The sequence below is a fragment of the Anabas testudineus genome, chromosome 16 (genome assembly GCF_900324465.2).
Source record: "Anabas testudineus chromosome 16, fAnaTes1.2, whole genome shotgun sequence".
NCBI classification, from domain to species: domain Eukaryota; kingdom Metazoa; phylum Chordata; class Actinopteri; order Anabantiformes; family Anabantidae; genus Anabas; species Anabas testudineus.
The window spans coordinates 9,015,899-9,039,903 of NC_046625.1; the positions used below are offsets into that span (position 1 = coordinate 9,015,899).

General features: G+C 40.0%; 4 protein-coding genes across 6 annotated transcripts; 1 reads left to right on the forward strand and 3 right to left on the reverse strand.

The window, feature by feature from the left end:
• Positions 1–8: 8 nt before the first annotated feature.
• On the reverse strand, positions 9–11,271 carry vars1 (valyl-tRNA synthetase 1). 2 transcript variants are annotated; one of them, XM_026370501.1, is made up of 29 exons: positions 11,151–11,271; positions 9,894–10,249; positions 9,663–9,806; positions 9,224–9,431; positions 9,022–9,137; positions 8,842–8,917; positions 7,341–7,441; positions 7,116–7,243; positions 6,817–6,981; positions 6,642–6,723; positions 6,422–6,541; positions 5,636–5,744; positions 5,368–5,547; positions 5,071–5,195; positions 4,828–4,931; positions 4,574–4,732; positions 4,003–4,093; positions 3,806–3,911; positions 3,601–3,671; positions 3,311–3,436; positions 3,099–3,203; positions 2,534–2,681; positions 2,201–2,328; positions 1,770–1,925; positions 1,426–1,650; positions 1,157–1,268; positions 672–847; positions 286–435; positions 128–196 (listed from the first exon to the last, which is right to left on the reverse strand). In XM_026370501.1, exons 2-29 carry the CDS (start codon positions 10,245–10,247, stop codon positions 128–130), a joined length of 3,834 nt encoding a protein of 1,277 aa, XP_026226286.1. In that variant the 5' UTR covers positions 10,248–10,249; positions 11,151–11,271. The 2 variants fall into 2 exon arrangements, with proteins under 2 accessions (XP_026226285.1, XP_026226286.1); XM_026370500.1 differs by lacking the exon at positions 11,151–11,271 and having other exon boundaries at positions 9–196; positions 9,894–10,247.
• Positions 11,272–12,464: 1,193 nt separating this feature from the next.
• On the reverse strand, positions 12,465–15,482 carry LOC113169278. Its single transcript, XM_026370568.1, has 3 exons — positions 14,896–15,482; positions 13,468–14,250; positions 12,465–13,331 (listed from the first exon to the last, which is right to left on the reverse strand). The coding sequence occupies exons 1-3, from the start codon at positions 15,208–15,210 to the stop codon at positions 12,816–12,818; spliced, it is 1,614 nt and encodes a 537-aa protein (XP_026226353.1). The 5' UTR covers positions 15,211–15,482; the 3' UTR covers positions 12,465–12,815.
• Positions 15,483–16,603: 1,121 nt separating this feature from the next.
• On the reverse strand, positions 16,604–19,528 carry ino80e (INO80 complex subunit E). 2 transcript variants are annotated; one of them, XM_026370638.1, is made up of 8 exons: positions 19,483–19,528; positions 19,085–19,167; positions 18,894–18,964; positions 18,755–18,807; positions 18,548–18,629; positions 18,207–18,324; positions 17,755–17,853; positions 16,604–17,292 (listed from the first exon to the last, which is right to left on the reverse strand). In XM_026370638.1, the coding sequence occupies exons 1-8, from the start codon at positions 19,511–19,513 to the stop codon at positions 17,086–17,088; spliced, it is 744 nt and encodes a 247-aa protein (XP_026226423.1). In that variant the 5' UTR covers positions 19,514–19,528; the 3' UTR covers positions 16,604–17,085. The 2 variants fall into 2 exon arrangements, with proteins under 2 accessions (XP_026226423.1, XP_026226424.1); XM_026370639.1 differs by lacking the exon at positions 17,755–17,853.
• A 1,031-nt stretch (positions 19,529–20,559) lies between these two features.
• si:ch73-54f23.4 (zinc-binding protein A33) lies at positions 20,560–23,996 on the forward strand. The gene is made up of 7 exons (XM_026370216.1): positions 20,560–20,653; positions 20,822–20,895; positions 21,076–21,171; positions 21,305–21,538; positions 22,230–22,252; positions 22,458–22,573; positions 22,655–23,996. The coding sequence occupies exons 1-7, from the start codon at positions 20,647–20,649 to the stop codon at positions 23,206–23,208; spliced, it is 1,104 nt and encodes a 367-aa protein (XP_026226001.1). The 5' UTR covers positions 20,560–20,646; the 3' UTR covers positions 23,209–23,996.
• Positions 23,997–24,005: the final 9 nt, after the last annotated feature.

Consider the following 24,005-nt stretch of genomic DNA (forward strand, 5'->3'; position numbering starts at 1 on the left):
GTCAATTATGTCATAAGCAGTTTATTGAATTCCCTGCAAACTAGTCAACTTGAAAGATTTATGAAAATTAACATACTGACATGATGAATGGAAATAAATTCACATTTACATAATGCTAAGGGGAAGGTTACATCATTTTCCTGAAGTTGTCCATGGCTTCTTTTACTTTTTCAAGTTCAGTTTGACTCTGTCGTAGCTGTGGAGAGAAGGATGTTTTTTTTTTTTTTAACAAGAAATTTACACTTGCACTCGGAAAAACCCTGAGAATCAATCTATTTTTCCCACCTTCTCAGCATCCTGCTCCTGCACCTTCACTGGCACCTTCTGCTTGTAGTCATTCTTTGCCATCTTTTCTCTCAGCTTCTCCATCTGTTTCTCCAAGTCACATTTCTTCGTCATCAGCTTAGCTACTTCCTTCTCCACATCAATGAGACCCTGAGGAAATAAGTGGTAAAGACAACAGTTGTAAATGATAGTCTTATTTTGTCATGTCAGTGTAAGTAGCATAGATGGCAATATTTGACTGCCTTGATTAACAAGTAGGTGATGAGCATTTATGCATTTGACTATGGGTTCACTGTACCACCACTTTGTATAAAGCAAAAGCTAATATATTTTCACATCAGTGACGGGAGAGGACAAACAAAATTGAGCAGATTACCGACACTCACCTTGAGCATAAGGTTGACAGTACATCTGTCAGATGCAATAGCCACAGCACAGCCCTCTGGGACAGGCTGGTTGGCTGCCAGAGGGATGATGGCCTGAGAGTATGACAAGGTCTGAATCTGCAGACTGTATTTCTGCACAATGGACACAGTTGCAGAGTCGATGCACTGGAGGTAACCTGTGAGAGAATGTGAAACTGAAGGTGAGCAAATATAAAACGCCCTTTAATGCCAAGATAAGATAAAGATTCAATACACCCTGGTTGGTCTATCTCTATGTACATTGACATGAAATGCAAAAGAATTCATGTTCTTTGTCAGTCTGGGTGCTATTTTCATAAAGGAGCTTCCTACAACATTTCAATAGAAGAGGTGAAATGTTCTATTGGATAATAGCAACAATGTACAAAAACACCCACATAGACAGACTTGATTCCCCCTTTATAACCAATATGATGTAAAGTATATGAGTTTGTGTGTCAACTTACAGTCAGCTCGGGTCTTGGTCAGGTTGTAGTCTGCCCTGAGTGACCGGATCGTCTTGACCACAGTCATTACGAACTCCATTTCACAATCGACCTCCTCACTGTGCCAGCAGAACTACAACAAATGATATAAAACATGGTGCTCACAAAGAGAGAAGGAACACGCCAAAACATTAGCTTGTGACGATTATTAAAAATAAATGATGTGACCTGCTATTGCACATCACCGGTTCATCAGTTAGTTTTAACACAATCCTTTTTCCTTAACTCACCTCCTCAACATCAGGGTAGGGTGTGACACAAATGCTCGGAGGGTCACACTGAGGTTGTCTTCTTGGTAACCTCTGGTAGAGTTCCTCAGTGACAAAAGGCATCAAGGGAGACAGGAGACGCAGACCAACCTCCAGACACGTGTAAAGAGTCTGTCTGCACACCTGGGCCTGTCTCTGACTGGTGTTGTCTTCTTCTGCTTTGCTAAACACTGGTTTCACGCTTTCCTGGATAAGACGACGTGTGGGAGGGAACAGATGAGGGAAAAGTAGTGCAATTTGTCTGGCACGGTTTGCAAAAACAAATGAATACACTCAGGCTGCTCAGTGGTCTCTCTCTTTCTTACCAAGTAGACATCACAGAGCTCATACAACCAGAAGTTGTAGATGGCGGTGGTGATTCCTGGGAAGTCATAAGCCCTAAAGCCAGCATTGCACAAACCAACAGCTGCAGACAGTCTAGACAGTATCCACCTGTCTGACACACTCTCCTCTCCACACATCTGACAGGATCAAAAGAAGAAATGTTCAGATGTAGTTAACACATTTCCTGTACTGGGTAGCTCCCAGATGTAAATGAATGTAAGTTCATGAATACAAAGCAGGGCAGCATCTGGGCAAACAAAACCCCCCAGACAAATATCGGTAACAAAAAACCTGTTTTAGCTAACATTGTTTGGTCAGAATGTGATACGCCATATTTCACTGGATGAATATAAATAAGTGTGAACAGTCATTGTCAATGCTCTGTGCATTTCATCTTTTACCCTGGTCTCACCTGGGCTTTCTCTGATGGTATAAAGTTGTCTCCCAGAGTCTTCATTGCAAACTTCACAGCGTTCCACAGCTTGTTGCAGAAGTGACGATAACCCAGGATGCGGTTGACATCCAGGTTGATATCCCTACCTTCATGACACAACAGGAAGAAATTCAATTGTCAGTATAGATATTAATATAAATGGATTTTGTAACAACTGAGCTTTTACTGATGGGATAGTAATCCTGTTTTTCCTGTGTTTTGATATGAATTCAAGGTTAAGATGTAGGTTGTTGGCCAATGGATGCACAACAAGAGAGAAAGTAACAAAACAAAAAAGACAAATGTATTTACCTTGGCTAGTGTAAGCACACAGGGCAAACCGGAGAGCATCTGTGCCACACTCTGGGATACCATTTGGGTAGTCTGACTTCTGGCCCTGCTTTGCCTTCTCCACCTCCAGTGGATCCAAGTTGCTGTCCATCAGCTGAGCATGTAGACCCTGGAGAATAGAGGGACAGAAAAAATAAAAAATAAGACAATATTTCATGTTTAAATCAAAACCACATTCAGCTGTTTTATGATGTCTTAATCTGACAGGCAGCAGTGAAAGGACCCTTGAAGGAAAACATTAAAGGTGAAGGTGCAGTTTTATACAGGTCTTTCAGTGCCCTCTAGAGGACAGGGCTGCTCTGTCTGACTGAGCAGTTTCCTCAAGCTGCTGGAGATTTATGGCCTCAATAAAAGCTAGTTGGAAACAGAAAGGTGCTTAATAAAGCTTACATAAGAAAATAGGCCCCAGGGGACCAATGAGCATGTGGTGACCATGTAAAAGACAAAGCTAAAGCTAATGGATGAAAAGGAAAAAAAAAATGTGTGAGCATATCTTAGTGTGCATCAAGATGCTATTAGGCTTTACCTCCAGGGAGATTCCTGTAATGACATCCAGAGGGTCAATGACATTGCCCAGAGATTTGCTCATCTTCCTTCCATGGGCATCCCTCACAACGGCATGCAGATAAACCTGTAAAAAAGACCCACTGTAATTACTTAGTCATGTCTGGCTACCAATGTCAATATCTTGTCCTTTTTGTGCTACACTGTAGTCTCGGGTGTTTTAATTGGTCTCACCTCTTTGAAGGGCAGCTTGCCCGTCAGTTTGAGACCCATCATCACCATACGAGCAACCCAGAAGAACAGGATGTCGTGGCCTGTCTCAAGCAAGGTGCCAGGGTAGAAGACATTCAGGTCCTGGTTCTAAAAAAACCACGAACACTGATATTATCACAAACGTCATATGTTGGACCATTAAATTGTACTTTGGGTTTTTTTAATCACATAATTTACAGTTTAAGGGCAGTGGTTCTGCTATCTATACTAAAAATCTCTTAGTAGGAAAGTGGCTAACATCAGTCTTTTACCTCATTAGGCCATCCGAAGATAGAAAAGGGAAAAATGCCAGATGAGAACCAAGTGTCCAGAACATCCTCATCTGAAATGCAGGAACAAAAGTTATTTGATCCGAATGAATATGGAGTAGAATTTATTCAATTGCATGTATTTGTGTAGCAGGATAACATGAACTGATCACATAACCTTTACGATGATAAACCTGTTAAATCTTACCCTGTCTGAGGGTAATTTTGTCAGCAGACACATTGAAGCGTTTTGCTGCCTTCTCTTTGGCTTCTTCCGCTGATCGCCCACTCACCCAGTAGTGCCCATCTACATCCTGGAGGGAAATAAAACAAACAAGAAGAGAGGAGATAAATAAAGGAAACAGACAACGAAATGTAGAATAACACAAACAGCTGTCATTTTACCTCTCCTGGTTTCACGGAGGGATCATTGATAGTAATGAAGTAAGCAGGAATACGGTGACCCCACCACAGCTGCCGCGAGATACACCAGTCCCTGAGGGGAAGATGGATGTGGTGATTCTGAAACAGGACTCGCTACACACTTGATTATTCATAATTATTTAATGTTCAATGCTGAAACTATTAATAATTTCTCAATCAACAAAGAATACCTGGAAACTATTTTGATCTATTAATTACTTGTAATTTTTCTACCAAATATGCGAAACGTGCTCTAGTTCTAGCTTCTCACTTGAAGAATTTGCAGCTTTGTTATGCTTTTAATATCTTTGTTAGATTAAAGTATTTTAAAAACCTCACTATATATTTAGATTAATTGTTATGGGTGTTTTCCACTACTTTCTATTATTTTATAAAAGATGCAAGATGAATCCAATAATCCAGAAAATCAGCAGGGTAATCAGTTAGTCAGACCTTACGATGAGATTTTAAAAACAAAAGAAAACTACCTACACTTCAATATTCAGTGTTAAAATGAAAAAAGAGCATACTGGATGTAACCTGTGATAATTACCTGATGTTGTCCATCCAGTTGAACCACGTCTTGAGGTGGTGATCAGGGATGATTTTGAGCCGTCCCTCTCTGACAGCATCTGCAGCCTGTTTGCCCATGTCTGTGCAGTTCACATACCACTGTGGCTTTAGCAGGGGCTCCACAATGTCTTTGGAACGGCTGATAGGATAGAAAACAATGGGATGTAAAATATAAAAACAGGAATACACCTAAAAGACAAATAACTAATTGTGCACACATGAATCTAACTCTACCTGCAGACTGGAACTACCATAGGGTTGTCTTTAATTTCCTTAAACTGGCCTCTCTCCTTAAGAGCCTGCAGCACTGCCTTCCTTGCCTCGAAACGCTTCATGCCCTAGGGGACAGATAGAACAGCTAAAAGTGAGAAATTAAGAAATGAAACTGCTGCACCAAACTACGAAGCAAGCTGACTTTTAGTGTCACCGCAGGAAATGTGCCCACTGCAGGGGTAGGGATGATAATGAGACATATACCAGGAAGGGAGGCGGAACGTTAATGAGCAGGCCATTCTCATCCAAGATGTTGATGAAGGCCAGATTGTGTCTCTCTCCAACCTCGTAGTCATTATGGTCATGGGCTGGGGTGATTTTGACAGCGCCTGAACAAAAAAAAAGGTGCAGAGGACACAAGAGGAAGAGAGGAGTGGAAAAAAAAAAAAGCATTCAGGCGTAATGAGGACAGTGGCCTGACTTAACGACTTGTTATGATTACTTATTCACAGCACACTGCAGACCCACAGGCAGCGTGTCTCGTCCTGTAACTATTCATACCTGTTCCAAAGCTCATGTCCACAAAGTTATCGAAAACAATCGGCATCTTGCGGTCACAGAAGGGATGCAGCACCATTTTTCCCTTCAGATGTTGATACCTGGGGTCGTCAGGGTGGACAGCTACTGCAGTGTCTCCCAGCATAGTCTCTATACGAGTTGTGGCCACAATGACTTCCTCATCTAAGAAACAGAAGGAAAACTAAATGTGAAGAACACATTATTTGCTATTATTTGCTAAGAATATTCTGGCTTTAGTGAATTAATTTACCTGATCCATCAATCTTGTAGGAAAAAGACACTAAGACCCCAAACTCCACTTTCTCCTTGTAACCAGGCACAGGCAACAAAGTCCTGCCAGTGAGCTCCTTCTTATCCACCTGCAAATTAACCAGCAGAATTAATCAAGAGAGCACAGCATGAACAGTACTGAAAAACAGTATGAATCTGTTGCCATCACAGCCTTATAACATGGTTAATGAAGCAGGGCTTGGGTCCTGTTTGATATTATTAGCTAGGAATACCAAATTACAGTTTCATTTCTGGAGCATAATCACAAAATAAATTGCATTTTTTTTAAAGATTATTTTTGAGCATTTAGCTCTAATAGGGACATGTAGTTGAGAAGCATACAGGCAATGCGGGAAGACAAAACAGTAAACAACAGCCAAGCCACTGTACTGAATCCACAAATGTATTATCTTAAATAACAAGATAATCATATTTAGTCAATGTGTGGTTTTAATGTTCTTTTAAAGTAAACAACATCAGAAGAACCAAGCCTGGATGTACTAAGTAGGAAATCTCTGATTGAAAAAAGAATAGGAATTTCAGGAATCAAATTTTAAATACTCTGTGCTTCAGACACAGTGTTGTGTTTATTCTAAAGGTTATCATGTTATCATGTCAATCAAACAATACAAAGAGTGCAAATTATAAAGCAAAAAAAAGCACTCCTTGTTGTACTGCAAATGGCTAAGAATCTTATATTCTAACTAATGATCAAACAAATATCTAATAAAACTGTTTAAACACAGTTTGACTTGCATTGACTTGCCTCTATGTCAGAGATGGCAGAGTTCAGTGTGCAGGACCAGTTGACCAGCCTCTTGCTCCTGTAGATCACTCCCTCGTCATGCATGCGGATAAAGGCCTCTTGAACTGCATAGGAAAGTTTCTGGACAGCAAAACATTGTACAGACATGAGGATAAAGAATACGTCTTCAGACATCAACTGAATACATTTAAACTGAGTGCAGGGGTGTCAGAAAACTCACTGGGTCCATAGTGAAGCAGGCTCTGTCCCAGTCCAGAGAGGAGCCAAGCTTCTTCAGCTGGTGGTAGATTCGATCTCCTTTCCTACAGACACGAAATGGAAAAGTTTTTATTGTGCCTTTTCTTCAGGTTTCACTCAAATCTATCACATCTACATTTCCAGTTTCTTCCACTCACTCATTCTTCCACTTCCAGACTTCCTGGATGAAGTTTTCCCTGCCCAGATCATGGCGACTCATGCCCCTCTCCCTCATCAGCTTCTTTTCCACCACCACTTGAGTAGCGATGCCAGCGTGATCACAGCCTGGGTTCCACAGGGTGGTCTCACCACGCATCCTGTGCCTAGATGGCCACATTAATGCACACTCAAAACACATGTGACTCAAACACATGGCTTTTAGACCACAACATGCATGAATACAAGACTGAATGTGTGACCTTAAATTTAGGCTATTTTTAACAGTAACTATGGTTACCATCTGGTCAGACAGTCCTGAATGGCATTGGTGAGGGCATGACCTAGGTGAAGTGATCCAGTCACGTTAGGTGGTGGGATACACATCATGAAGATGCCACGAGAGTTCTGCTCACTAATGCTCTTCCTCTGCAGAGTGGATGAAAAAGAGAAATGATACTGCAAATTAAAATTATCAATAAAATATGACATTTTCCCCTATGTACGAGGAGAAGAATTACCTTACCCCATACTCAGGCTTGAAGAATCCTTGCTTTTCCCACCATGGATACCAGGCAGCCTCAACATACTGAGGACTGTAAGAGTCAGGAATAGGACTAATGACATCTGTCAAGATAAAGAGAAACCATGATGATATGCACCTCAATCACAACCAAACATGGTAAAACCATCCATGTAATACCCTTACCAACACCAAGTGACAAAACAAACCTGCACTCAGAGGAACAAAGAGTGTACAATTTTGTGGTTTTCTGCATTAATTTGTCATAAAATGTGATCTGATCTTCATCTAAGTCAAGAGTATTAACAAATATAATGTACCTAAAGTAATACCACAAAACATTGAGATCTGAAAAAGTTACTTCAAGCTACTTTGACTGATGAAAACCACTCAAACCTTTTCAGAAGAATGTGCTTATGTGAGCCATGCTTCGCTAAAAAGAGCTTTAAGAGGATCTACAGTCAAAGATTGTTCATTTACATAAAGCTGGAAAGGGTGATGTCAGAGACTTCACCAGTCTACAGTTAGACAAACAATCTACAAATTGAGACACTTTGGGACTGTGGCTACTCTACGAAGAAGTGGGCGGCCAGTCAAAATGACCCCAAGCCAAAGATCTAAAGGCTTCATTGGAAAGCGCACACTGACACTCCACAGCAGTATAATGAAACTAAGATTGAACTATTAGAAAAGAACACACAGCACTACATCTGGTGTAGAAAGTGTACAGCATATCATCATGTAAACGTCATCCCAATCATAAAGCATGGTGGAGGAAACATGATTTGGGCCTGTTTTGTTGCATCAGGGCCTGGCCAGCTTGATGAAAGGAAGATGAATTCCTAAGTGTATCAAAATATTCTTCAGAATAATGTGAGAATGTCTGTACGTCAGCTGAAACTATGAAACTAAAACCCTGGAACTAGCACTGTGAGGTTATTATGGTTGTTTTCAATAAACCATGAAAGATAAGAATTATTTTTGTATTATTTTAGGCACATTATATTTGTCAATAATCCTGACTTAGATGAAGATCAGATCACATTTTATGACAAATTAATGCAGAAATCCATGTCATTTCAAAAGGTTCACATACCTTTTCTTGCCACTGTAGATTATGAAAACTAAAATAATCCATTCAAGATACAGATACAGCAAGTAGTCTATGAAAGTAAAATTTTAGTGGAGAAGCCTAAATCCTGACGCTATTTTCATGTACAATTTCTCTACTTATAAAATATTATTGTGGTGTTTAATTTTAATATTTGCTTCATTAAGAAAACAGTGGGCTAAGTTCACATTATGCAGTTCCATAGAATGATGCTTCTCTCTCTTTAGCCTTGAAGTTTTAACCTCCAGGTTATTTTACTATTTACATCTATGTGTGCAATAAATTGTAGAGCTATCAGCTGACGGCAGAGGATGACTCTTTGTGTTTTCCAGTTTGGATGGAATCACCGTGTTAGCTTGCCTACATAGAGATGTTATGCGCATGATAAATCACCTTTTTTCTCCCCGGCAGGTGTAGCGATGTTGTATGTGATCACTCCCAACTCCTTCTTCTCAGGTTTGGCTTTTTTCTGTTAAAAAATTGAATAGAATTTCTAAAGAACCATTTAAACTCACTGTTAAAGTCAATTATTCCTTTTAATAACTTCTGTTTGTAGAAGTTAAGGATCTTTACCTCTGCTGGAGGCTGCGTCTTTTTCTTTGCCTCCATATCCTTCTTCTGTTGGAACTTTTCCAGCTTTTCTTTCTTCTTAGCTTCCTTCTTCAGCTGAGCTTCTGTCTTTGGAGGACCTGAAGGAGGAAACATATCACAAAATCAGAACATGGTTTACACAAAAAAAGAAATATTTGTGAACTGTGGAAATGAGCTGCCTGACCATTAGCTGTAACACTGACGGAGTCAGTGGTAGGAGTGCCATTTGCAGCTTGAGCATTTGTAGCAGCATTTGTCTTCGGTGTAACTGGGACCATTTTTTCACACAGAGCGATCTTCCCCAGCACCTTTTGGAACTGTGGCTGATTAATGCAGGTTGTAAACCACCTGGTAACATTGGTCAAGACCTTCCTGTCTGATGGCTCCAATGCCTAAAAATAAAAATTATAACCAACAATATAATGAAAATGTGATTGGCTGGTTTATAGCATAGTCAAATCTTGATAGGCAGAAAACATGTTTGTGATTCATCCATTGATCCTTTAGCTACAGCTCATCCTTGCAAGCTGCCAAGACTTCACATACTTTTTCAAACTAGACAGACAACAGTCAACTAATTGGAAACATCTTTAACAGGCTAAAGTATTGCACAACATACATACATATTTGAAAGGCAGAAGAACAGCTGTAGCTACAGCTATATCAGCCAGGGTGATGTTCTCTCCCACCAAGAAGGTTTTTGGTTCCAACGCCTGATTTAGAACCTTTAGAACACGCATCAACTCTGCACGAGAACTCTGCTGGAGCTGAGAATGCATAACAAGTCATAAGGTCATCTCACAAAAATAAATAACATACATACGTCCAGGTAAGAATATGGATACTCCTCTCACCTTCTTATCCACTCCCATCACCCCCATCAATGGGAAGACCACAGCACAAGACACTGGCGTGAGCTCATTGTCTGCAAAGCTCAGCCACTGCCACACTTGGCTCTGCTGCTTTGTATCTACACCAGCCCTTTTCCCCTGACCAGCCAGGTACCAGGACACAGCATTGGACCCATTTAGAACAGAGTCACCTTCCCCAGCACCCAGCACAAGGATCGGTCGGGAGCGGGCATTTAGAGATGCAGGAGGGTCCTCTGTGATGATCCGAGGGCGACAGGATGGACTGAACTCTGCAGCTATGAGAGCCAGAAGACTCCTGAAGTCATCGGGGTGAGCGGACACATAGAGATTGGCCATCTCTGTTGGAGAGAGAAATGCAGAACACTGAAGTGGTTCTAACTTGTGCATGTTTTTCCCTTTTATGCTGTCAATCCTGCAAAACAATGATGCCTGGCATGCAAATTAGGTCATTAAGAGTCTGAATATAGCATTAAGGGTAACTTTAACAAAGCTTTGCCATTAAACAGCTGTTGTTGCAACATACTGTTTACTGTGTATGAAAAATATATATTTCATATAATACATACATTTTTCTTCCAAACATACGGTTTAGAAAATAACACTTTTTAAGTGTGAATAAACAAGAACAAACACACTGAGACTTAAAAACCTTAAGTCCTACAAATGTTCTTTTCTCAGGTTATGCAAATTCACAATCTCTCTGTAAAAGTATTTTATTTCCACTAGGCAGATTAATTTCATTATTGATTAGCACGTCATGTTTGTTAAATCAATCCACTGTTACTGTTTTTTGGGAGCAGTAGTACAAGTAGTAGGCACTTTTTTATTTATCTGTATCCATGTATATTTAGGAACTACATTGAGAAAACAAACTGAACATGTTTAAATGTATTTAAGAAAACAATTCAAGCATCTCATACTGGCCTGGTTCATCGTCTCTGCGTGTCAGTTAATGGCTATTACTATCTTAGATGGTTAGCTAGTCTGTTAGTCTGGTTTCTAGTCTGTATCACTTCCTGCAAAGCGGGTATCTACCACCTGCCAAAGGCTGATGAAAAGTCAAGCAATAACGTTACAGGCTAGTTAGCTTTAGCTAATGTGACAACCTAAACTTCAGGTTTTTGTACCAACATGCTGCGCTTTATGACTCTCTACGTACGTAATCCCTCCTGTACTAAATATAATGTTTAAACAAACTACGATTTGTTGTTGGCAAATTGTGTAATAAGTTATTCATACCTTTGAATGAACCTGAAAGAGGCGTCAGCTTAAGTTAGCATGTACAGCAGAGCCACATGAGCCCTCTCCGCCTCTCAGCGAGCTGATGCAACCAACGTCTTCCGGGTTTGATCCGCCGCTTCCGCCACAAACCGGATGTGTGTAAAACATTAAACTTTTTAATTTATTTTTTATTTTTTATTATGTATTTAAGAACTAAAATAATATCATCAACAGCAATATGTGTTAGAAAAAGTTACCAGATTCTCTTTCCAGTCATGAGTAAACACAACAATAACAATAAAACATAAAAACAGGTACTGTAGTGTCGACATCACATTTATTAAAATATATGTAAAAGGAAAAGTATTAATTCTGTAGACTGCCTTCTGTCAGAGCTTTATATTATAATATATATCCCATAGTTTAGCATTTGATTTGATCATTATTAATACTGCATTAGCACACAAGCAGCATTTTAATGTTGTTACTCATTGACTCAGTTTTATAGTGAAATATCATGAGATAATGCTATTATTTGCACTAAAATGTTACTACCAAGCATTTATGTATGTATATTATAGTCATATATATGTAATGAAGTAAAAAGTACAGTATTTTAATCCAAAAAGTGAAGTAAAAGAAGCTGAAAGATTTATCCGAAAACGGAAATTCCTGATTGAAGGATGAAATACATATTATATATTATATACATATATATTCTTAGAGTAAATATTATTTACTTTTCCACTAGTTTTATTATTATTATTTTAAAGATTCAAGCCTACATAAGTAAAATAATGGATTCTACTTTTATAATGAAAACTACTCATGTACAAATGAAAGTAAGCATACAGAAGTAAAAGTATTATCAAAGTAAAAAATTATAATAGTGAAAATACTATGATAAAGGTACAACTGAATTATTTTTAGATGTAGTACTTTTAGGGCTTTGTTTGTTTAGCAAACTGTTGTCAAACAATAACAAATCACAGTGTGAAATTAAATTAAATTAAAGCCACAAAAGTAAATGTTAGGTAGGCAAACAGCCCTGTGAATGTTAAATTGTTTAATATTATTTTACTGGATAATTATAACTATTGCATTCATTTTCATGTAGTTGAGGTAGAGGTAATTTTATGTACTTGGGTAACCTGTAACTCTGTGTCACAGTTTGTAATTTGTTAGTGTAAAAATGAACAAGGCACAGTAACTAGCACTAATAGTTATCATATTAATGCTGTGGACTAAAATACTTTATTTTCCTCTGAAATGTTGTGTAGTAAGTATAAATCCACCACTTAATGTGGTTAACATATCAAAAGAAGAAAATGGTGCATGTTACAATGGTATCCAGCTTTTTTTATTCAAATATACAGACGCAACAATTATCATATTATCAATTATCATATTACATCCAAAAGCACAGTGTGGACAGTGTCACAGTTGAATCAGCTCTCAAATACAGCAGATTGTTTGGACAGCCAGCTTTTTACAGTGATGTGTAAGTAGCAGTACAGTGTACAGTATAACACATTTAAAATTTACTACTTTGATTCAAAAACATGCCAATCATTTCTTTAAGGACTAAGGTATATCGAATGACATCAGTGTGTTTTTCATTTTTGCACATTCCTAAAACCAAAGAAAGTTTGATGCTGTTGGCTTCATCTAGAGTCAGGTCCTTCACTCTGACTCGTTCCCAAATGCCTCTTTCACTCCTCCAGTGACCATATCCATCATCCCTGTTACCAAACCCCCTCCCAGCTTGAACACATTGCCCACTCCATTTCCACTTCTCCACACCAGTTTATGCAACCCTCCACCCACAGCTTTGACTTGACCCCCCATCTCTGACACCACTGTCTCTACATAATCCTCACTTTGCTCCCACAGCCTCCCTCCAAAGTATTTGGTCACCCACCAAACATTATCCACCGCATCACCAAATATCCCCACAGTGTCACCAGCAAGGGTCCCTATGCCTGTGACCCCAGTGTGGCAGCTGGTCAACAGCGCTTCTACTATGGAGGAAGTGCAGAAATAGCTGCTGGAGACAATGGTGTCCCCGATACCTAGCAGCATTTCTGCAGCTGAGCCCATTCCGGAGAGGAGGTCAGAAGCCAAGAGGTGGAAGACAGAAAAAATATCTCCAGGCAGGGCACAGAGAACTCCAAGGTCTTCCTGAAGAACATAGGTCACCTGAAAACAAAAGATATTTTTAACATAAGAAAAAATGACAACAAGATCTGGGAATGTAATGAATTTAGAGTTAAAACCTTCTACTGGCAAATGACCTCATTCCAGTCCCTGTAGTAGATAAACTGACAACACTCACCTGTCCAGGTAATTGTGTTACTGTAGAGACCACAGGCCTGAGAGGAGCTGTAATGATAGAAAAGGTGGTGGAGAGGATGCAGACCACAATGCTGCTGGAGTTTGTGTCTGTCTCCTCCTCATCTACAGTCTCATAGTCAGCTGGAGACTCTGGAGAGTCTGAGCTGACAGCTCCTGAACGTCTCACATCACGCTGCTCTTCACTGCTTCCTGCTGATTCCACTGTACCTGCTGAAGTTTCCTGTGTGACTTCATCAACATATTCTTCCTCCTCAGTAGCGACAGTTTCTGAATACAAATTGTTATCACTCGTCTTTTCACCAGAAGCATCCTGGTTTTTTCTCTGTCCCTCATTGTGGAGATCTACAACAACACCAACAGTCTCATCCGTTGCTCCACAGCCTCCAGAGAACAGCTCTTGCAATTCCAGCAGCTCTGCTAGCTCCTTCACGCTCACTTGCTTCTCCCCTTTTCCTGCCTCCCGGATTAATCCCACACTGAAGCCACTCTCCCCCCCTGGGACAGCACAGCACACTGCAGACCAAAGTGGCTTCGTCTGACACTTCTGATCTCCATCTTCAGCAACCCTGAGACCTCCTGCCCCAGTCAGGATGTAGAGATCACCTCCTAAAGCGCTGCACTGGGGAGCAATGTTTGACTGAACCAGTGTTGTGACTGTTGAATCCCAATGCTGAAGAGGGGAGTCTGTGGGTGAGATAGGATGGGAGGTATGCCTGCCTCCTCTGAGGAGAGCAGGTACTGCTACTTTAATGTTGTGTTCTGTCTGAAAAAAACAAAAAGAATAATCAAAACCAACTGTTAGGATATGAGATCAACAGCCTAGTACCTAGTGCATACATATTATACTTTCCTTCTAAGTTGGTATTTTCAAATATTTTGATGGATAGTGTAGTGGTAACATCGCCACCCTCCATGCAGGAGACTGAGGTTTGAATCCCAGCTATGGCCTACCACCACTAGGGGTCCTCAGGCAAGACCTGTACTGTACTGTCATCGTCTTTTGGATGGTTTGTTAGCCATTTCTAAATGCTCTTATCTGTTTTAATCTCTACATATTGTGTTTTCAAATGCAGGTATTTACCAAAGCTGACTGTTTACAATGTTTTATACAATAGTGGAAGAGGTATTCAGATCATAACTACTGTATACAACTATATGCCTCATTAGAAGGGCTGCATTGAAATGTTACGTAAGTAAAAACACTTTTTATTAGATTAGTTTCTCATGGTTGTTATGTAAAAACTTCAAAACTTAACTGAAATCCTATAGTAAATGTACTTACTTTCCAACATGGTATGTTAATTGGTGTGTTTGTACCAATCTGTGTTCTTATACTGCACCTCATTTTCCAAATTCCATCATTCAAAAACAGGTGGTGCTACTTTAAACATGACAAATGTGTTCTCACCACTAGCTCTTCCCCCTGCTCTCCCTCTCTTTCTGTCGATCCATGGCGGAGATGGAAGGCGGAGTAGACAGCTGTGTCACAGGTCGGTTTGGACAGAGTGGCAAACGTCTGCCCCCCTGGCAAACTGTGACAAAGTGGGTGTAGCAGCGGCCCTGCAGAGGCTCCCCGGGGAGGCATCTGTCTGTAGAAGCAGTGGCTGCAGAGGTTAAAGCCTGGATCTGAGTTGTCCTCAGCTGCAAGAGACAGGCCCGAGCCCAGCACTGCCAGCAGCAAGACAGCCGCAGCAGCTGCACTGACAGCAGCAGGACACAGCATGGTGGTGTTGAGATCAGCAAATCCTCCCCTCTCTCTGACACACACTCACACAGAGCAAGAGGGAGAGGCTTATAAATTATCCAGTGGTTTCCGTATATAGATGAAAAAAGATAAGGAGCCCAAGATTGGCTGCTAATCGTTTGTTGTTCTTCTCCTTGTCCTCTCCTCCAGTGTGTCTCCCACCATGTCTGTCTTCTTTTAATGTCAGCTGTACTCTGAGGCAGTGAATCTGTGTTGGAGGCACAATCTTTGCTTACTCTTTCATTTCCCTCCCCTGAAAACCTCGCCCCCCTCTGTCAGTTCCACCCTCTTTGACGCTCCCTCTACTCTCTATGGTTACACCTTTAACTCCCACTGCTTTAAGGTACACGAGCCAAATCCACACCCATTAAAAGCTTTCAATTACAGGTAAATCTGCATTCCCAAGCAATGGTCATTGTATAGGGTTTGTCATTTGATTGACATTTTCTTGTTGTCTGTTATTTCTGGAAAGCAAAGTTTCACTTCAGAGCCTAGGTATAAATGTGAGCAACTGAGCTCCAAATTTAACAATGTCTCTTCATGAAATCCTCATTAAAACTTAATCCTGACAGTGTCACAGTCACGGGTCATTATCTCACCCAGAGTGCAGCGAAATCTAACTTCCCCGACAAAACACAGGCTTGTGAATTGCAGCTCTCCTTCCTGAACATTAGAAACATGCCTGTTCAGACATGTTGGGTCAGACTGTACTTATGTAGCAAAAACAGCAACTGGGATATATTCCCATAAACTGGCCCTGTGCATGTTCAAGAGTAAACAGAAATATACCTAATACTCCTTTGACAGCAGGGAAAGATGGAATTCAGCCAGGCAGCGTTCATGTTGCTTAAGAGTTATGATTAACATGAGCCAACTGTACCCTTGGGCTTCTCATCAGGAATCCTCTGCACAGAGGTCAGGCAAGCAAAGAAAGTATGGTCCACTAACCAACATGATTTTGCATGGGTTTTCCTGAATGTTGTCAGTACACAAGTCCCGCATACAGTAAGCAGTCACACAGATAACAGAATACCTCAATGACTGAATGGAGTGAAAGTTCCCAATGTGATTTTTGGGTGGGGCATTCTGTACAGCACTACTTAATATCTAAAATAATGCATGAAGATTTTAGACTAACATGCAACAGCACAAACCAAATGTTTTATATGAAATGTCCTTGTAGCATGTTGTCAGTATTGTTTGTGAATGAAACCTGACATACAATCTAACTCATCTGAAATTATAGTTTGCATTTCATTTTCTGACACGTACACTTTGTTGGTTACAAAAACAATATATAGATAGCAGTGCCTTTTGACAATCTTGTTAAGAAACATCTTAACAAGCAAAGACAACTCTTCCAATAGCTCTATCATATTAAAAGATCTTTAATAGATTACAGTAATTAAGTAATACAAAATCTGAGATGTAGGTAAGACAATGCAAAACAAATTAAAATTGTTACTTTGAAGAGTACACCTTGTTTTACTAACAGTTGTACATTGTTAAGACTGATTAGACTAAAACGAAATCCGCAGTTTGAAACTGTGAGAAAGTATCCAGTCATACACTTGGCAAAACCTTTTTCTTGAAAGCTTACAAACTGTACTTTTGTCACAAATTCAATTCTTTCACATAATGTTTGAAAACCACAATTCTGTGGGAGAGGTTTGTGACACTGGTACTGCAGTTATGCAAAAGTCCACATGGGGGAGCTTGGCTCCCTTTTGAAAATGTGTTGTTAGGAGCAGAGTACAGAAATAAATTCAGTCCCCTCCTGTGTTTTGCTCTGACACACAGATGTTCAACCCCTTTACACCCCACCTATAAATACATCTAAACACACACTCAGGCTCACTCATTAGGGATGTCAATGACAAGTTCTGCCTCATCTCCCTCCCCACGATCCTCATCTCCTCTGTCGCTGTCTCCATCACTCTCACCCTCCTCCTCAGCTGCATCTCCACTTAGCATTTGTTTGGGAACCCAGCTGAAGGGGCCGCTGGCTGCTGGAGGGGTCGCAGGAGTTGATGCATAATTAGCTGCCATTGAACCAACAACCTAAAGCAGGTCCGAAAGAAGCAAATATGTTATTACACACATACAGAATTACACAGAGCAGGAAGGATATATGATGAAGAAAAACAATATAGATGGAGGGTTTCATCACAGAATAAATCAGGACGAAATATGTATATGAGCGTGTACACATAATGATCACAGAGTAATTTCAGTAGTACCCAATGTAAAATGGCTTAGAGGACAGAATTTTCTCCAAAAAGTAGTGTCCCCAATTACTAGTTACAGTTACTAATTAATTAGAATATAGTTTTTGGACACGATACAAAAAATAAGACATTTTTCGCTTTGTTGTACTTTTTCATATATGTAGTGACCAAAGCATACCCAAATGAAATTGCCTTACAATGCCAGTTATTCATATGCAGGATCAAGTAACCATATCCATATCTGTATGATTTATATCACTTCTGAACATCTTAGTTGACCCCTTTCCTCTCTCACCTTCCCTGTTGTCTCTTTCTTGTTTTTTGGGGTCTTTGTTTTTCTCTCTCTCTTCATGCGTTCAGCTGGGGGAGCCAAATACTCTGGTGGGAAGGGCATCTGCCCAACACACATACAGGCCCCAGTTTGCCAAATGACCACACAAACACATGTATACAGGCAATTTAAGAGAGAGAGAGACACACACACACACACACACACACACACACAACAACAACAACAACATACACAGAAGAATGAACAATGCAAGAAGAGTGAAGGTATTATAAATGTCAAACTAAAAACAAAGAAAGAGATACAACAGACTTATGAATAAAATGACAAAATAATTAACTTATATAAATAATGCTAAATCAACATAGGAATTATGTTTACTGATGATGAGATGACAGTGGTAGCAATGTTACTGATGTTGGCCACATTAAAAAATAAAAAAACATATGGAAACTCACAGTGTTAAGGTAGGGTCCAGAGCTTGAAGACTGTAAGGGATTTACCCCCGGGCGAGACAGCAGGGAGAGATGAGGTGATGATGATGAAGGAAGACATGCCCCAGGACTACTTCTCCGCCTATAAAGAGTACATGAGAAACTGTAAGAAAGCCAGGTCTGAAGTAAAGCAAGCATTCAGAACATTAAATGTTTGTACACACTAGCCCATTTACATCATAGGTTGCCATTCAAGAGTTAAAACAAATTATTGACTTTGTTTTGTGGCCTTTTAAGTCTTCATATGCATTGTCTGCTATCCACGTACCAGGATTCTGATTACTAAAGGGGTTTGTTCAACTTACTTCTTTGCTCCATCTCTCTCTCTTTCCCTCTCCCTGGGTCCTTCCCCTTCACTGTTTTCTGAAGAAACTGTTGCTTCCGAATCTGGAACAGAAGACATAAAAGAAAATCAGATCGAGCACCAGAGTTTGTTACAACACTAGATGGAAGCACACAGTGAACACTTCATAAATACCAGAGCCTACAGAGTGACATGACTCAATAACTACCTGATGAGTCTTCATCTATCCTCTCATACTGTAGCAGTCTGTCCAGAAGAAAACTGCAAAACGTGTGAATGTGTTATTGGCTGCACTCAAAATGATACCGTTTAACATTAAAACTATTGTAGATATAATTCAGTTCCACCTTTTGTCTCTGGAAACTTTGAGAAGTTTTCTCTGTGCTCTCCTCAGCTCCTCCTGAAAACACTCTTGCTCCTGAAAAGATGGAAACACACAAAATACGCGCAGGGCATTTACTACAACAACAACAACAACAAAAACAAAAACTCAAAACCATATATCCACCATCCAAATCAAACTAATGACTGTACTCACGTAAACAAGAAATTTTAATTTTCTCTTCAGATTTTTGTATTTACGCTTATAGTCAACTTCGACGTCCGTTTGACCGTTCATTTCTGAAACACAGCACACATATGATGACACAATGAAGTGTACAGTCAGCAAACAGTTGCAGTTATATATCGATATAATATATATATATATATATATATAAATAACATAACCCATAATCGTAGTAATATAAAAGAAGCGTATGCTAACTAGTTAACGTTAAGCTAGCTGGAAACATTAGTTTACACAGCTATCTAGCAAGTACTACAAAGCGGCTAGTCTCACAAGCTCCGGAAAATACACATCGAGATTGCTATAAAATGTGTAAATATGTTTAAGGTTAATAAAAAGCAATTTTAATCCACGATAAACATTTCTACCTCTTGACTGACTCGTCTGTCTATGCGACATTCTCTTGTTTACTTCCGTGACGTCATTTTCATGCGCCACAATGGGCGGAGCCCTTTTTATTTGACAAAAATAAAAAACTCAAAAAATCCAAAGTAAACATTTTAAATTAAATTGTATGTGTGTGTGTGTAGGCTTTTTTTGGTAAGCCAATGATTTATAAATAAGCTATATTCACATTTGGTGACTTGATAAGATTTGAAGACAAAAATAAATAAACACAATTCTCAAAGTTAATATGTAAAAGACAATAATGATTCACAGCTGCTTTGACTCTCTGTCGGGGAGTGCTACACATGTTTCCATAATTTCATGCAGTGGGCCTTTGTGATTTATTGAATCCTTCTGTCGGTGTGCCCTCCACCTGCCGCATACTGTAGTGCACCGAGTTTGCAGCTCAACCTTAGCTCAGCAAAGTCGCTTGCCAGGATCTACTACCATGAATAATAGATGTGAACATTTGCAGAAATGCTGCTTCAGTGCGCGTATATAGCCAGATCCCCCAAGTGTCTCTGTGTACGGGCATGATGGGTGGAGACGGGCAGAGACAAAGAAAGTGGCAGAGAAATAAAAAGTTTAGATAAGTGGACAAAACCAGGGCAGCTTAAAAAGGGCAGTGGGATGCAGAAAAACCTGGAAGAAAAGAGAACAGAAATGTAGACTGTTCATTTAGAGACAGCCCCCACCTTTCAGACAAAATGAAACCCAGCAGGATGCAGATGACTAAACAACATTCTCTGCAATGCAACTCTCAAAGCAAGCAATGTAATAACTCATACTGTGGCCGCTGCACTGGATCATCTCACACCCCAGAAATAAACACGGATTGTCTCCCTTCCAGGCAAAACAACTGCAGATATGAAAGACAATATTTGACTGACTGGCTGCCTCTATCCCTGGCCAGAGCCCTCTTTGTTTCTAGAGACACTGGCAGACAGAAATAGACTCTTCTGTGTCTGCTACTATAAATCGGTGCTGCCAGCCAGCAAACCCTCCTGGCAGCTACAGGCATCTGCCTTCCTCCTATCCCTCTCTTTCTCCCATTTACTTTTAATGGATCCATATATTCTCACATCAGGTCGTGGATACTGATCCGTGCTTGCCAATACCTGTTCTCTCCTTAATTTTCTGCTTGGATGTATGGTATGTCCTTGTTGTTCTATTTATTTGACTGATAGTCATTGTGCTGTCATGTGTTTTTCCATCTCACCTTCTCTTTCATTCTTCCTGTCTTTGTCCCTCCCTCTTATTTTCTCCATCGCTTTTATTGCACTTTCTGAATAGTCCTCTTATTTTCTGTCCTATTTGCAGAAACTGGAATGTACCAAAATGACGCCAAAGACACCAACAACAACTGCAACAAAAGCCTTTTATGTGGTCACAAGGTAAGCTTCATGTTTTACAGCTTTTACCTGCTGCTGTTTTAAACAGCTGACATAAGATGCATTTTCTCCCATGATGATTTGAAAGTTCATATTTTGTAGGCAAAGAAACTTAGTTAGTAGAATATTAAATCGGTGACATTCTTGTTCTACATTTTTTTCTCTCCCTTGTGTGTGTTACAGGAAAGGCTTATCCAGGCTATTAAAAGAATCAAGCATGAGGTAGATGAGTGCAGAGAAGCAGAGAGAGAAACATACATAGAGTCAGTGGAAGTAGAGGTACTGTTGCTGCCTTATTAATCACAAATACACTGTTTTACAGGGTGATACCAGTTCACCATATGCACCCATAACAATTCCATACACACCTCGGCTGATATAACAACTGTTTAGCTTTCTCCTCAATTTTCAGAGCAGGTTTGATGACCTGGAACAAGAAATCAGAGCCGAATTTCAAAACCTCCATCATTTCCTGGATGAGGAGGAGTGCAAGGACATGGAGCGACTGAGGAGAGCAAGACAGAAACAACTGAAGCAGCTGAAGGAGCAAGAGAAGAAAATAGCAGAGCAAGGAAAAGACCTGGAGAGAGCAATCACAGTGCTCAATAGCAAACTGGCTGAGGAGGACAGCCCTAAACTGCTCAAAGTGAGAAAGTGTTTTCACTCGCAGAAGAAATTAATGTCGAGACATATTATTGACTTCAGTATGATGTACCTATGATCTAGTGTGATTGATGATGTAAATTTGGACTTTAGAGGAGCAGGTATAGAATAGATTAATTAGTACTTTAAAAACACGTTGTGCTCAGCAGCATAGCAGCAGTGCATGGGTTTATCCAGGGTAAAGCATTCCCCTGGGACTAGCACAAGAATTGAATCACCTTACCGGTGACCTGTGGAACTGCCTGTGATCGTCTCTCTTGTTTTGAGCTTAGTGATGCTGGGAAACAACATGACTCTGCAAGTATACCTAAAAGGGACCCAAGAACTGCAAAGTAACCCTGTTGACTGTTCTGAGGCTCTTCACTGGCACTCATTTGATCAATTATAGATATTGATTGTCTAAACAGTTGACTTCTCTGGTTTTGCAAGTCAAAATCAATTTCTCATTTAAAAGCGGAAAGGACAGAAGGCAGTCAACACATTAGTCAGCAAATAGAAATGGACAGCAGAAGGCTTGCTGCAAGGCTGAGGTGACTGCTGACAACAGAAAATTAAACAAAGACTGGAACAAAAATTGTGTTGATTAAATGTTTTTTGATGGTTTCGCAATTCACTTTATATTATTGTTTTTGCTTGTTACAACCAACTTTCCTAAACTTTTTCTCTCATTGCAGGAAATTCAAGATCTCATCAAAAGGCAGGTTTTCTCAAAATATCACCCATCTGTTTTTTTAAATTGTCTACGCCACTTCCCCCATCTCATTAATCTCATGTGTTATGCATGCTTGGCATTTCCTCAAAATCAATACATCACCATGATCCTCAGTGTGACGTTCCTCCCAGTGTCGACAGTATGTCATCCATCACTCAGCCCCCCCCCTTTTCCAATGTTGTCCAACCAGGTCTCAGATCAGCTTCATCCTTCCAGCAGAGGTGGACACTGAGGTTCGCTCTGGCTACTTTGTGGGGCCAATCCAGTACAGGATATGGAAGCATATGAAAAGTTGCCTCTACCCAAGTATGTTCATACATGTCATTTAAAACAACACATGCTAAACAATGACAAAACTAATCTCACTTAATGTCTGTCTGCTTACAGATATTACATCATTGACCTTTGATCCTGAGACAGCCCACCCTAACCTGTCCCTGTCTCAGTCCTGCACCTCAGTATGGTATGAGGAGGATAAAGATACAAGGGAGTGCCAGGCTAACCCAAAACGGTTCCACCACTACTACTGTGTGTTGAGTCATCAGGGCTTCACCACAGGGAGACACTACTGGGAGGTGGAAGTGGGCCATAAGACAGCATGGAGGTTGGGCGTGGCAAGAGAAGATGTCTCAAGAGGTGAGATGGCTGTTACAGACACCTCCAGCGGCCTCTGGACCTTGGCGCTAAAGGGCAGATCTGTCCTAGCCTGCACCACCCCTAAACCCACCAAGGTCAACTTGTCTGTTCATCTTGTCCGCATCGGCGTGTTCTTAGACTGTGAAAAGGAGGAGGTGTCCTTCTATAATGCTGTTACCATGGCACCAATCTACACCTTTACCATGGGAACAGTCCTAGTTCCTCTGTTTCCCTTTTATAACCCATGTGACACAGATGATGGAAAGAACACAGCACCAATTAAAATCTTTAATCCTTCACTATGATACAATTCGTTCTCACCAGTTTGAACACTGATGGTCAAAATGGAAGAGATTACACAATATTAATTTTATACTGGTATTTTCATTTTTAGAGATTGTTTTAGTCTGTTAATTGACTAGTTAAATTAAACTAAATTAAAAATGTACAAAATTACACACTCTCTTACTTGTGAGACAAAAGAAACAATTTGAAGATATAAATTAACTTAATTTTGGAAAATTACATCTTGTAGACTAAATAATGAATTGGTTAATCAAGGATGGAACTAAAAGATTGAGCGGTAATGAAAATTATTGTTAATTGCAGCCTTAATCATATTACGTGTGTGTTGCTTAAAGAGAGTTGGAAAAATGGACACTCCATATTGTAAATACACAAAATGTGGCTGTTACTGTTACACAAATGATTTCCTGTATATTATTCCTGTGCATATTCTAATTTTACTGTGACTTTGTTATTTTTTAGGATTCAGCATAACAAATGTTGTGGAATACAATGCTTCAAATTAATCTTAAATTGAATTGCATTTATAAAAATTAGGTTGGGAAAGATTAAACAAGGGCACGATTGTAAGTTGCATCCAGGTGTTAACTGCATTAATGTTACCTTTGTTCTGTTTTTAAATATCGTAGTTGTGCCTGCTCTGATATGATATGCCCTGGCAAGGTTATGGTAGTTATTAGTGGGACCCGAGGTGACAAAGTGGCACATGACACTCAACAAATGAAAGCTGACACTGAGTGAGATAACTGACCGAGATGGAATGGACAGCTCTGAGACTAAACTGTGCCGCAAGTTT